Below are 13,770 nucleotides of genomic sequence, written 5' to 3'. Positions count from 1 at the left end.
CGTTCCTCCTCTTTGGTATTTTTATTATCCTCTCCTTTCTCTAACAGCCTACGTGGCCATCTGCCAATGTCCCACGTCCCATCGCCCGATCATGGCTATACAACACTCATTGCCATATATGGTATTACTGCCCAGCGGCAACACAACTCCATATAAGGTCAATACACTCAATACACTGCAAAGCACAGACATGCCGCGTCACCGAGGTCAGCGAGGCACCAGCGGCACTACAAGCCTCTGCCATGGCTTCATGGCTCCCACACACCATCACTTAGTTGCCACTATGGCAACCTAGCTCAGTCTTTGTGGTGCTGATGAGAGCACTTAACTTGCCAGCTATGTCCATTACCTTACAAAGAGAGCCAGTGTGCTGTTCAGTAAAAAACAACAACTACTGATTGTATGCATGCTCGTATTAATTTATTTAAAACCTGTTTCTTTCTTTGAATCAGAAGAAGTGCAGTCTCTCCAAATGATCTTCCCACCATTGATTCCTAGTAGTATCATAAAAAGGAGACTCTTTGTACCTTCACAAATTTTAAAGAAACACATGCCCTCATGATTTCAACATTTAGAATTACTTTGTATATTTTATTCAGACAAGTCAAGCGCTGGTAGGTATCCAGTTTCCATGGTCCAAGTTCAGAAGAACGCTAAGGGCAACATGCTGATTTCTTTTTAGATACGCTTAATTGCAGTGGTAATTCACAAATGCTTAGGAATCCAGGAATGTAGGATACCTTCAAACACACCATATATGAGCGGTGATTTCGTGTTCTTAATGAAGCAACAATGGAAACCTGAGCTATACAAGGCATCCTCTTTTGTGATACTAGACTTGGCACACCAGTTATTCATGTCACTGCAGAATTAGTAGCACACACACATATCCAGGCAAGAATTCTCCAAATTAGTCATACCCAATGGATTAATCAAAGAGCATCTAAATTGCATTGGAGGTGAATGATTGAATAATAGTATCTATTTTGAAATGGATATGAGTGCTGCCATGCTTAGACATTCACCCGCAGATGGTGCACTTGACTGACTTCTCACCCCACCATCTTTGGTTTATCACCTGCCTGGTGGTAACAGATGAGCAATGGTGGAGGTTTTTTTTAACAGATCTGCCCTGGCAGCAGGCCCTCTTGGCTGCACTGGGATTTCTCAGTGGTGAACTCCTTAGTGAAGCCAATTCCAGTGGAGAATGCTGTCAAGTGAACCCAGCTTGCCAAAGGACAAACAGAAGCTCATGTGTTTGTACATGTTGTTTCATTTTATTTATTACCCACCCTTTACTGGCAGGTCCCAGCAATCTAAAACCCAGGATTAAAAACAGTGAAAACAGGTTAAACTCACAGCAAAAGGGTGAGCCCTGGCAACACACATGTCAGATGTCAAAGGTCAGAACAAAGGGGTGTGTCTAAGCTCCCACTTGTACATTCTTAGATCACCCATTTCCTGTCCCGATGAGAAAACAAGGTCCTAATGCATGTCCATGCTACATGTGTTGGACCGATGACATGTTGAGACATCCCTGTAGTTGTAATAGTAGCCATAATGTTCTGATCTGCCCCAGAATTAATGGCCTTATAGTGTGAACATCAACGTCCCCCAGTATCGATAGCCTGGGGGTGCTCAATATCATGTCCAAGACCAGCTCCGTATGCTCGGGATGTTGGACAAAGGGAAGGATGGTATGACAACAGAATCCTTAGTGTGTCCCATTGGCTCAGCACAAGGTGCAAACACTCTAGACACGTACCCATCTGGACAGGAAGCAAGGGGGGGGGGGAGAGATCAAATTCCTATGGTCCATGGCAAGGCTTTCAAATCTTTCTTGATGCTGGACCAAGTACCTTGGCGTACAAGCTGAGGAATATTAACTCCTTGCTGCTCACCCACCGAGGTCTTGGTTATATATGCCAGATCAACCTTATCCATAACTGAGTTGTAGATAGGAGAGATTCGACCCAGTGAGGTCTATGGCTGAAGGAATTTCACTCCCAGCCTCTTCCTTTCTGCTTCTAACCGAAAGCCCAGCTGGTTGCATATCTCTCCTCTACATGCCTTATTTATGCTTGCAAATTTTACTGGATTAAGAGCCCTGTCCAATAAGGTTGGTGGTAACCCTGGGGCTGTTTCACAAATCAGAATTTTAACAGGAAACAGATTTGTTTCATGCTATCATGGTTCATCTCCAAGTCGTCAAATATTCAGGTTTTTCTTTTTTGAAAATGTGCAAGTTTTGAGCATGATATCCTTGATTATCTAAGGACTGTTCTAGATGGCCTGTTTAGACCTTTTTAGAGGTAATTCCAATTTGCTTGTACAAAATTTACATGGTGACTAATGTCTGGGTTTTATTGAGCATCCGTTCTGATTATTTCACAGGGTGGTTGGTTATATGACAACAAGCATTCATTCTGATTTGCTTATGGTGTATTTTACATGTCTTCTTGTTAATCATATATTTATTCCACACTTTTCAGTCTATTCCCCCCTCACTTTCTTTTTCTTTTTAAAAAATATTATTACAAAGAAAAATACTTTGTGTGTATGGAGTATGGCCTTATAACATCCCCTACTTTCCCAGAATTTCCCATATGACATCCCCTACTTTCCCCTAAAATTCTGATGTGCACATGAATCCCTCCTGGAAAGAACTGGCAGTCTGGAGGAGGCATGCTAAGGATCGTACAGGGTAATTGTTCCATAAGCAAACAACTTGACAGATTTGCCTGGATAGAGAGTGGAATGTAGGAGGAGACTTCCTGAAATTTGTAAAGTAAGAGAGGTGTGTAGCTCTGAGTCACTTTTTATACACTTGTTCATCTTCCTTAACTGGTTCAAAGTCTCTATGAATGCTTCAAGGATCCTTCTCAGTTTTGGACTCTGAGGTCAAAGCACCACCTGCAGTGTACACATCCGAGATTTATATGGGTTCACCAGCCAATATTCTTCTGGTAAGGAAAGTCTTCAACATTAGCTTTATTGTCTTGGTTGAGACAAACAAAATAATAATTATTGTGACTGTGATGGAAGAGGGACTGCAAACTCAGTAAGCAAAGTATACCTAACTGTATACTTTTATCAATTTTGCATCTCACAGACTGGTAACCAACAGATTTCATGCTTGAAGGGTATTCTTTTTCAAATATGTCAGAACCTACATACTGCAAACAAGGATGGTGTCTGGCAGGCAGGCATCTCAGTGCAGAATCACTGTAGAATTGCTGTGCCTATGTTACAAATCTTTCTATGTTGGTTCTGCCACAGGTATGTAATATAGCGTAACTAAAAATAATGTGTTTGTAACTTAGATCCATTGAGATTCTGTTTTGCCTCCTAGGACCCAAACACTAAAACAAATACATATGGAAATGGAGAAGCAAAGAGGAAGTTTTTTGGAACTGAAAATCCATATGGGGCTGAAAGTCAGGTATCAGACAATGTATGTGTTTTTATTGCATGCCCTAACTTTGTCATTATACCTGATTGAATCTTTTCATATAATCATTCTAGGGCTCTTAATATGTGAGTATAACATACAGTTTTGAGGGGTCAGTACCTCAGCTAACAATATATTACCTAATATCCCTCAGGAATATTATAGTGCAAGTAATTTGGCGTGTTGCCCATTGTTTTGAGGAATCTAGTTTCTACCTACATATCATAAGTATATTGTTGTAAAAAGTATGATCTCCTCCCTTTCTAGCAGGATCACCTATGGAATAAATGCTGTGTGTGTTACACACACTCATAGTGGAACGTGCCTGTGATACCACTGATGGCAAAGCTACACAGTGCTCCCATGACCTCTACCCTCTGTGACTGTAAAACTAGCGGCTCATATTGCCAAAAGGGAACTTAATAGAGGATCTGTAGTCAAGGCAAAGTGCAGAGAAGCTGTAAGCCATTTTTATCCTCAACATTTCCAATTTCTCCTTGACACTTATTGCTAAGTGCTTTTCAAACCTTTTAAAAAGGTTTGTTTTTATGTTTTTTTAAAAAAAGTGAAAGCTGGTGTCTGTTAGTGCGGATGATAATGAACTAGATGGACCAATTATTTAATTTGGTATAAAGCACCTTCATACGTCTGTGTGCTTGGGAACCCTGCAAAAAGTTAGGTCCTCTCTCATGAAGAGAGAGCTATCAGCATACAAGTTGTACATGTGTACAGGCCCACTCAGTGTATGGAAGTTGGGGAGATAGGGGCAGTGGGTGCCAGTGGTGTGCAGTCAGTTGACTAGGGGGACTAGGCTAATTGCCTAAATGGTCCAAGAGCCCTCCCGCCACCTTCCCAAAGCCCACCTGGCTTTAGGAAGGAGGCAGCAGGGCTCCAGCATCCTGTCAGAGCCCTGGGATCTCCTTTCCAGTGTCCAGGAAGCTTCTGCCTGGCTTAGGGAGCTGTGATGCTCACACGCACAATGTCAGGGACATCGTGATGTCACCCCCCATTGCCCTCACAAGCTGGCACCTCTGCCCCTAACTGTTTTCCTATGAAACAATTCACCGCACACTGGAGGGTTTAATCTCACAGTTTTGAATGGTCTAGAAGGTGCTCTAGAATTCTTACTGATTTGAAACTTTGTTAGGGCTTCACCAGACTTTGCTTTGAAATTAGTTTCAGGTCATATGCAAAAACTCTCTTGGCAGGCCTAATGCTCTGATCTTTTCTTTGCCAAAATCACTGAATGGGGGAAACAGCTGTACAGCAATTCCTCTTTCAAATTATGTTGCTGTAATGCAGCTGACCTGTTTTTTTCCTGGGGTGTGGCCACTGTCGCTTGGAGACAGATTCTAGGAGCCACAGGTGACAGCTGAGTGCAGGGTGGGGACAAAAGGTGGACAAACTATCCCAGAAGGAGCATGACATGTCCCGCACCAAAGGTTCTATCCTGCTAACATAGTGCTTTGACTTCACCCCCAGAGGCGCACTCCATTGTCTCTTAAGGCAGATGGATGCCAACTATGTCAACTTGTTTGAACATCAAACAAAGGCTAAAATTTGGGTCACATGGTAACTGCAGAAAGAATTCAGCCCATGTAGAAATGCTCGTGCCAAAATTACTTTCATGACCAATTTTCTTCACAACGTTTCCATACGATTTCTGTTACAGCAGTTACTCGATACAAGTGTACACTTTAGACTAATGTTGTTTGCTGGTATCTTTGCATACTTAGATGGTATCTCCATTACTGAGCCCAGATAATGTGTTTGTGGCATAGGATTTGGTATGGGGCTGCTAATTATGGCTGGGAGTTATTATCAATATACAATCTGGATACTCCTTTGTGTAGGGACGCGGGATCACCCATGATACCTGAGTACAGTAGGAATGAAGACATGACAAATCTTTGTTTAAGAAAACATGAACAAAAACTGTTCCTAGATTTTTAAAAAAGTTGAATCATTGTATGTGGCAGCCACATATTGTCCAAAGAGGGACTTGTGTTTTAAAGAGATGGGCCCCAACATTGTGAGTGATAGGATAGCACTTCAAAAGGAATGAGTAGCAAAAGATGCAGGACACGACACAGCATAGTTTTAGCACTGAATAATGAATGCAGCTAACTAAGCTCTTTTCTTTTGAGATGTTTAAGATAAAGTGGTTGTTGTTAACTCTGCTGTGTTAACAACATTCTTTAGTTGACCTCTTTTGTAATGTTTCATTCTGAAATATTTTGAAATGGTATTTTAGCTTCCTGTTAATCATGTTGCTTCAAATGTATGCTGGACTTTCTTCAGTGATGTTTTATTCCAGATTGTTTTATTTGATGTTTTAACATAGGTTGTAAACTGCTTTAAGATTTTTTAGAATTAAAAATATAAAGCAGTATAGAAATGAAATTATTATGTGCTCCTTCTCTTTGCATTGTAGTTATAAACACTGTAAGGGAAAACACATGTTAATTTTCTTAGAGGGAAAACAGCTTGGGAAGGACAATTAAAACAGGCATATGCATGCTCTGTAGATTGATCATATCATCAATATTGCATGTGGGTTGTGTAGGAAAGGTTGTAACTTTTAAGCAGGAAGTTGTAGACCATAATCAATCAGCTACTTGTAGGAATCCTTTGTGTGTGGTGTTGAATGAAAGATGTATCTGATGCATAAAAAACAATTATGCAAGTGATGCCTGTGGTAACATTTTACATTGCACAAGGCTGGGAAGCCTTAACAAATGCAAGAGTGAAGTCACTGGTTTCAAAACCTTGGAATTTGAGCACTATGCAGTTTGCTTCACCTACAACGTGACTAAGCACAGGAAGCAGAAATACTTAGTAAAAGATATCCATTCGGGTTCCTTCTATTGTATGTAGAGACCAGTGATCTGTTATTCCATGCTGAAAATGTATAGGAGTTTTCATTTTAATTGATGAACCCTGCGTTATGTTACATTAATGCCCCCTTGGGAGGAAATGGGTGAGATTTATGTTCTCTAATTTTTTCTTTTAAAATTTTAATTAATGGTTTCCTGCTGGGACTAGTATCATGGCATACCCTCCCAATTTTCCCTAACAAAAATCCAGGACATTTCCCACCCACTCGCTGCCTCCCAGCCTTGCCCTTTCAACCAGCCCTCCCCACCCCCCCCTCACCCTCACTGCTTCCCATCTCTGCCTGCCATATGCCCCACTCACCCTTGCCCCCTTGCCTGCTGCATGAAATCGAGGCACCCCAAGATGAAAGCAGAACCCAGGGTGCCTTCTAAAAAGTGGGGCCATCCCACCTACAATGGGACACTTGGCAGGTGTGTCATGGCACTTATGGGGGGGGGACACAGGACCTGTACACAAGGCTGGAATGCAGCTGGAGGTTATCAATAAAGGTTAAAACAAATAGAGGCTATCTTTGGCAATTATTAGAATTGTTCTTCTGAACAAAGGATAGGTACAACGCAAATGGCAATGAGTTGGTTTAAAAAAACACCACAAAACCCACAGCAAATCAGTGTGCTGTGTTTTTGTTTCGTTGCATTTGCGTGTTCAGACCCAGAAACCTTTCCCCTAAATAAATTCACACATGACTCAAAATTTTGGTTTGGTTTTTTGGCATAATTTAGGCCACAACTTTATTGATTACAGAAAGTGACTGGTTGCATAGGCTCTGGTTCGACTAGCTCCCTGCCATGCAGGTAGCACTGACCCAGGGTTCCAGCATAGGTCAGCCAAGGGTGAACACCTGGATAAGTGGAAAGCTGGGAATGGGCTAACTCCACCACCCAAATGTCCCCCTGGACTCAGGCACGGGCACAACCCCCTCTCAGGGGTTGACCAAACCATTGAGTCCCTGGATTCCTTTAATGGAATACATAGGGATGGCGAGAGTGTTCTCCCATCCCTATCTCCTGAACCAGAGCCTATCCGCAACCTTACAAGTTGTGACAATTTGCTATGCAGCAGGCGGAACCGAAATGGCAACAGCCAATCAGCCAAGTGGGGAAAATTCCTGCCATGCCCCTGTTCCAATGACAGACAACACACGACGGCATAGCAAGGTCAAGTAAAAACCCCTAAAAGTAGGGAGAGGTGGGTGGGTGTTCCGAATGCACGCGCTGAAAGAGGAAGCTCTGGGTCATGTGCATGGGTCCCTTGAACCGTTTGGACTGCGTCCCATTGGCCAGATTGCACCCAGCTTCGAGGGACCTACCAATCGGGTGTTGTGGCTTACCAATAATACCCACCCACAACACAGGGGGTCGGTTTTCCAGGTCTCACCTCAATATGTGTCCTCTTTAAGCATGTCAAGTGCAAGTAGATAAATAGGTACCACTCCGGCGGGAAGGTAAACAGTGTTTCTGTGCACTGCTCTGGTTTCACCAGAAGCCGCTTAGTCATGCTGGCCACATGACCCGGAAAAACTGTCTGTGGACAAATGTCGGCTCCCTCAGCCAGTAAAGCGAGATGAGCGCCGCAACCTCAGAGTCGTCTGCGTCTGGACTTAACTGTCAGGGGTCCTTTACCTTTACCTATTTTATCTTTTACTACTGTGCTCTTGTGATATCTGTTACTTTTTCTTCTTTTTCATGGTGAACTGCCTTGAGCGTTGCCCAGAGAAAGGAAGTAAATTCACTTTAAGTGTTCCTTATATATTTCTCCTTTCTCCACTTTGCCTTTCAGGTACAGGTACCTCCCTTTTGTTTGCTCTCTGTACGTGTTATAAGAATTAGAAATCTCCAGCGAGCAGATGTGTGTGAGTATCTGGCAGATCCTGAGTAGCTACAAATCTGTCTCACAAAATGCTGGCATATAAATATGGATTGAATTAATATTAAGATCCTTTTTAAATATGGATTTTAAATTTTTATGTATTTAATGATATTTAAATAAATTTATTTAGTGAAAAACATTTAATGAATATTTTCATTCATTTTATGTTGTTACTGTTTAATGGAAGCCACAGTAGTCATTAGCACTGTAAGCTCTGTTGACATGTTGGTGTTGCTTGGCCAGATTCAGTTAGACAGATGTGCTAGCAGGAGACAGTGCAATAAGTCACCTTTGCACAGCAGGGCTTTCCCCCATCTCCTTCCACCATGCACCCCCCTAGGCCCCCCAAAATTGGCTCTGAAAGGTCAGAAGAACCCCCAAACAGTGTGCAGGGGGAGAAGAGAGGAGATTGCTCTGTGTGGGAAGCAGAAATACTTGTGCTGCCATAACACAGCACAACAACGTGGAATTCCTCCCAAAATTCCTTGCCTGCCTATGCTGTCTGTTGAGAAGGAAAAGGTAGATGCTACTCTTTGCATTATGAAATATAGCATTTAGAACACCGATTGCAATAGCCACTAACAAGCTTTCCCATGTTATCTGTAGTCATAGTATCATTTCAAAAGAACATGATCCTGTAATTATTTATTTCTCAGAAGAGCAGCCTGTTATTCAACAGGATTTAAATAGGAAAATGATTAATAGGACTGACTTATTTGATATCTTGATCCTAATATCGTGAACATGAGATATTCCAAATTCCAAGGTGTATGTTAGGACAACAACCTTCTTTTAATTCACAGGTGGCTAGGCTGTGGCCCTCTAGATGTTGCTAGGGCTTAACTCCCACCATTCCTGACCACTGGGCATGCTGGCTGGGGCTGATGGGAGTTGGAGTTCAATGAATCCACTCACCTTCTATGGTGGGCGGTGTTGCGGCCAGACCACAGTGATCCAACCAATGGCTGGTTGGATTGCCCTGCTGGCAATTGGCCAATGCCATCAGTCTTAGGACAGTTGTTCCCTGGAGAGCGGGCCCAACTGAGCAATGAGCAGCACTTGGACCTGCTCCCGGGGGGTGGGATAAATTGTGGCCTGCCTGGCGCTCTTCCTCTGCCTTTTAACATCCGGGGTGGAGGACACAGGTACACCAAGCATGTTTTAATTGATAGAGGACACTATATTTCTAGATATAGCACTTTGTAAAATAAGAGCGTATCTGTCTTTTTGAGACTAAATGACTTGAAAAAACCCCCAAAACAAATACATAGAAAGACAAATTGGTTGTTATGTAAGTACAGTCATACCTCGGGTTTTCAGGTTGAACGCGTTTGAGTGCCGCTCCGCGGCAACAGGGAAGTAACGGAGCGCGTTACTTCCAGGTTTCGCCGCTTGTGCATGCGCTCAAAATAACGTCGCGCGCATGTGCGGAAGCGGCAAAACGCGACCTGTGCACGTGCATGCGCAGATGCGCTGTTGCAGCTTACGTTGCATTCAGGATGCGAACGCGGCTCCGGAACGGATCCCGTTCGCATCCCGAGGTACCACTGTACTCAATTCAGTCAAGAGCTTCTTTATTGCTTGACTGGTTGCACAAGCATTTCTGTTACTATTATATACAACCTATCTACATTCTTTGTTTATCTCTCCATCATGGTATAATCTCAGTCTAGTAATTAACAATGCTGACACAGCAAAACTCACAGTATCAGCAGCACACATTGTCTTACTTCTAAACTTGTCGGCAGTGTGCGTCCTGACAGTGTGTGTGTGTGTGTGCTTTCCTTGTGCGGAAATTGCAGCCTGCAATTTCCTCCCTTTATTTGCACCTCCAGCTGACACCAATTAAGCCCAGAGTGCCATTCCTACACACTAAAGAAAAGTTCTGGAACCCTCTTTAAAGCTTCCAGGAACTTTTATCTGTTTCGTAAAGACTGTTTTCCTAACATCATTTGCTAATGGCCAGATGAAAAACATCTCAAATAGCAGTAATCCAGCCTGGAATGAAACCTTCTCTTTTAGAATCCAGAGTGTGGTGAAGGTGAGGTGAGAATGCATTGTAATTGGTTTTAACTGGTTGTTGTTGTTGTTTTAAAAACATGCAGTAAGTCCAAGTGATTGTTACATAAGTTTGAGGTTACCGACAGCTTCCTATGGTAATACCCGGACGAAAACGATCTCAAATAGTAGCGATCCAGTCTGGAATGAAACCTTCTATTTTAGAATCCAGAATGTGGTGAAGGTAAGGTTTTCACTGGTTGTTTTTATTGATTTTAATAAAAAGAAAAAAACCACCTACCATGTTGATAAGTACAACAGCAGGGATCATTTAGTATGTAACTAGAGGGTTAATTCTGTTATCAGTAAGTAAGCTAAGCCAGAAGGGCTGGAGGAGGAGGTGTTGCTTAGCAACCAGAGAGATTTTCCCTGAGGGAACATGGCACCTGGGTGTATAGTTCTGAGTGAGTTTTCCTCTATATGTTTTGCTGACCGCCTCCCTGCACTGCACAAGGCCTTGACTAAGAAAGACAAAATAACAGAATCATAGATTTGTAGTGGCATCACAATTTCATGAGGGGCCTCCAAGTCAACAATAAATACTTGGAGAAAGATAGGTTTTCAATGTGGAAAAGTATTTCCCTTGTGCTCATTTATCCAGATCTCTCCCCCCCCTCTTTTTTTTGTATTGGATATGTCTTATGATCCTCTCTCCATAGAAGACTGTGTGCACCATACATCTGGATGTCACATGCTTCTCAATTGAGGAGAAACAGCTAATCCTCTGCCCCCTCGGTCAACAGTTGCCAGCTCCCAAGTTAGCCTCCACTTCTTTTTCCATCCACATTTCAGTTAATCAGCCTCTTTGCCCAGTAGTGGTGGCAGGGCAGAAATAGCCTCAAGATGGTACTGGGCATATGCCTTGGTGCACAAAAGTTCCCTGATCAAGGGCCACATCCTCTTCACAGAATCATAGAATTGTAGAGTTGGAAGGGATCCTGAGGGCATCCAACTCCCTCAATGCAGGAATCTCAACTAAAGCACTCATGACAGATGGCCATATAACCTCTTCTTAAAAATGAAGGAGACTCTACAACTTCCCAAGGGAGTCCATTCCACTGTTAAACAGCTCTTACTCTCAGAAAGTTCTTTCTGTTTAGTCGGAGTCTCCTTTCTTGTAACTTGAAGCCATTGGTTTGGGCCCTAGCCTCTAAAGCATGAGAAATCTTGCTCCATTTTCATGACAGCTCTTTAGATATTTGAAAATGGCTATCATATTTCCTCTCAGTTTCCTCTTTTCTAGGCTAAACATATCAAACTCCCTCAACCGTTCCTCATAAGCCTTGGTTTCCAGACCCTTGATCATCTTGGTTGCCCTCCTCTACATATAAGGGACACGGGTGGCGCTGTGGGTTAAACCACAGAGCCCAGGACTTGCCGATCAGAAGGTCGGCGTTTCGAATCCCCACGACGGGGTGAGCTCCCGTTGCTCAGTCCCTGCTCCTGCCAAGCTAGCAGTTCGAAAGCACGCCAAGTGCAAGTAGATAAATAGGTACCGCTCTGGCGGGAAGGTAAACGGCGTTTCCGTGCGCTGCTCTGGTTTGCCAGAAGCAGCTTAGTCATGCTGGCCACATGCTGGAAGCTGTACACCGGCTCCCTCGGCCAAGAAAGTGAGATGAGCACCGCAACCCCAGAGTCGGCCACGACTGGATCTAATTGTCAGGGGTCCCTTTACCTTTACTTCTACATATGTTCCAGCTTGTCAATATCCTTCTTAAATTGTGGTGTCTAGAATTGGACACAGTATTCCAGATGTGGTCTGACCAATGCAGAATAGAGTGGTTCTATTAATTCCCTTGATCTGGACACTATACTTCTGTTGTTGCAGCCTAGAATAGAATTTGCTTTTTTTTTTTTTACTGCTGCATCACAATGTTGACTCATGTTAAGCTTGTGCTCTGCTAAGACCCCTACATCCTTTTCACATGTATTACTTGCAAGCCAGGTGTCCCCCCCAACTTATATTTGTGCTCTGGTTCTTCCTGCCTAAGTGCAGAACCTTACATTTGTCCCTGCTGAAATTCATTTCGTTAGTTTGGTCCAGTCTGTTAAGGTCCTCTTGAATTCCAATTCTGTCTTTCATGACGTTAAGCTACCCCTCCCAGTTTGGTGTCATCTGCAAATCTGATGAGCATCTTCTCAATTCCTTTGTCCAGGTCATTTATAAAAATGTTGAAGAACAATGGGCCCAGGACAGAACCCTGCGGCATCCCACTTGTCGCTTTTTTCCAAAATAATAAGGAACCATTAGTGAGTACTCTTTGGGTTCAGTCAGTAAACCAGCTACAAATCCAGCTACTTCTCTGTTCCTTTCTCCTCAAATTATTACCCTTCCTCCCTGTTTCCTCAGTAAAGTGTTGTCAGGTTTCTTTTCTGTCTGGATTCCCACAGTGACTTATGAAAGAGTATCACAATAAAATCACAATAAAATCATGTTTGTATCTATTAGATTAACATAAGGTACCCAGTGTCCTTACCTAAGTTATCTTGATAACTGCAGTGATGTGTCATGTGGGAACAGCTCCCACATATGCTCTGCATATGAAGGAGGCCTGAGTGTGGTTCGAAGTATATGGTGAAAAAGTCACCACAAGTTTCATAATTTTCATTAGTCTCTCTTAGATCAGATTTCTATATAATCTCCTGGGACAGCTCTAAAGTCTAATTATAGGGAGCATAGAACTCATTTTTCACAATAGCTCCACTGGGTACCAGTTCGTTCCAGGCACAATTTGAAGTGATGGTTATGACCTATAAAGCTCTATACGGCTTGGGTCCCAGCTATTTCAAACACCATATTCCATCATATGAACCCGCCTGGGTTATGTGATCTTCGGGGCAGGCCCTTCTCTTGGTCCTGTAACCCTCACAGACATGCTCCCTGTGGAATGCCCACTCTTTAGATGTCAAGGAAATAAAGAACTATATAACTTTTAGAAAACATCTGAAGGCAGCCCTGTTTAGGGAAGTTTTTAATGTTTGATATTTTATTATGTTTTATATATGCTGTAAGCCACCCAGAGTGGCTGGGGAAACCTAGCTGGATGGGCAGGGTATAAATAATAAAATTATTATTTTTTATTATTATGTGAGAGAGGGCCTTCTTGGTGGTTGCTCCCAGATTTTGGAGATCCCTCCTTAGAAAAATTTAGACTGGTTCCCTCCTTGTTGGCTTCCTGCAGGCTTTTGGGAATTGACTGCTTTTAATGAAAGGGTTCGTGCTGTGATGTTTTTATTGTAATTATCTGCATATTTTTGAATAGATCTTTTCTGTGCTTTTTTTTCTGGGGGTACACAGGGGTACGCATACCCCTAAACATTTTGTGAATTTACGTTTGGCCTCATTGAGGGGCAGTATTTCAATATGAATAGGAAAATGAGAGTACCCCTAAACATTTTTTTAAAGAAAAAAAAAGCACTGGATCTTTTACACTTATATATAGCTTAAATTATATAAAATTTTAATTGTTCTTAAATTATTGTTTCCCTCCCCT

At 42.6% G+C, this 13,770-nt stretch overlaps 1 protein-coding gene across 1 annotated transcript in view; it reads left to right on the top strand.

The window, feature by feature from the left end:
* Positions 1 to 2,835: 2,835 nt before the first annotated feature.
* The window catches only part of LOC307226988 (cytosolic phospholipase A2 epsilon-like), a 38,874-nt gene continuing 27,939 nt past the window's right edge, over positions 2,836 to 13,770 (top strand). Inside the window, exons 1-4 of the mRNA XM_079996007.1 lie at positions 2,836 to 2,966; positions 3,353 to 3,454; positions 8,129 to 8,199; positions 10,324 to 10,460. Coding sequence (XP_079852133.1) covers positions 8,196 to 8,199; positions 10,324 to 10,460 — 141 coding nt within the window. The 5' untranslated portion in view covers positions 2,836 to 2,966; positions 3,353 to 3,454; positions 8,129 to 8,195. The remainder of the gene's footprint in view (positions 2,967 to 3,352; positions 3,455 to 8,128; positions 8,200 to 10,323; positions 10,461 to 13,770) is intronic.

This window comes from Podarcis cretensis, assembly GCF_951804945.1.
Source record: "Podarcis cretensis genome assembly, chromosome: 1".
Taxonomy (NCBI): domain Eukaryota; kingdom Metazoa; phylum Chordata; class Lepidosauria; order Squamata; family Lacertidae; genus Podarcis; species Podarcis cretensis.
Note: the sequence above shows the minus strand (reverse complement) of the source record. Positions and strands in the feature narration are given on the sequence as shown.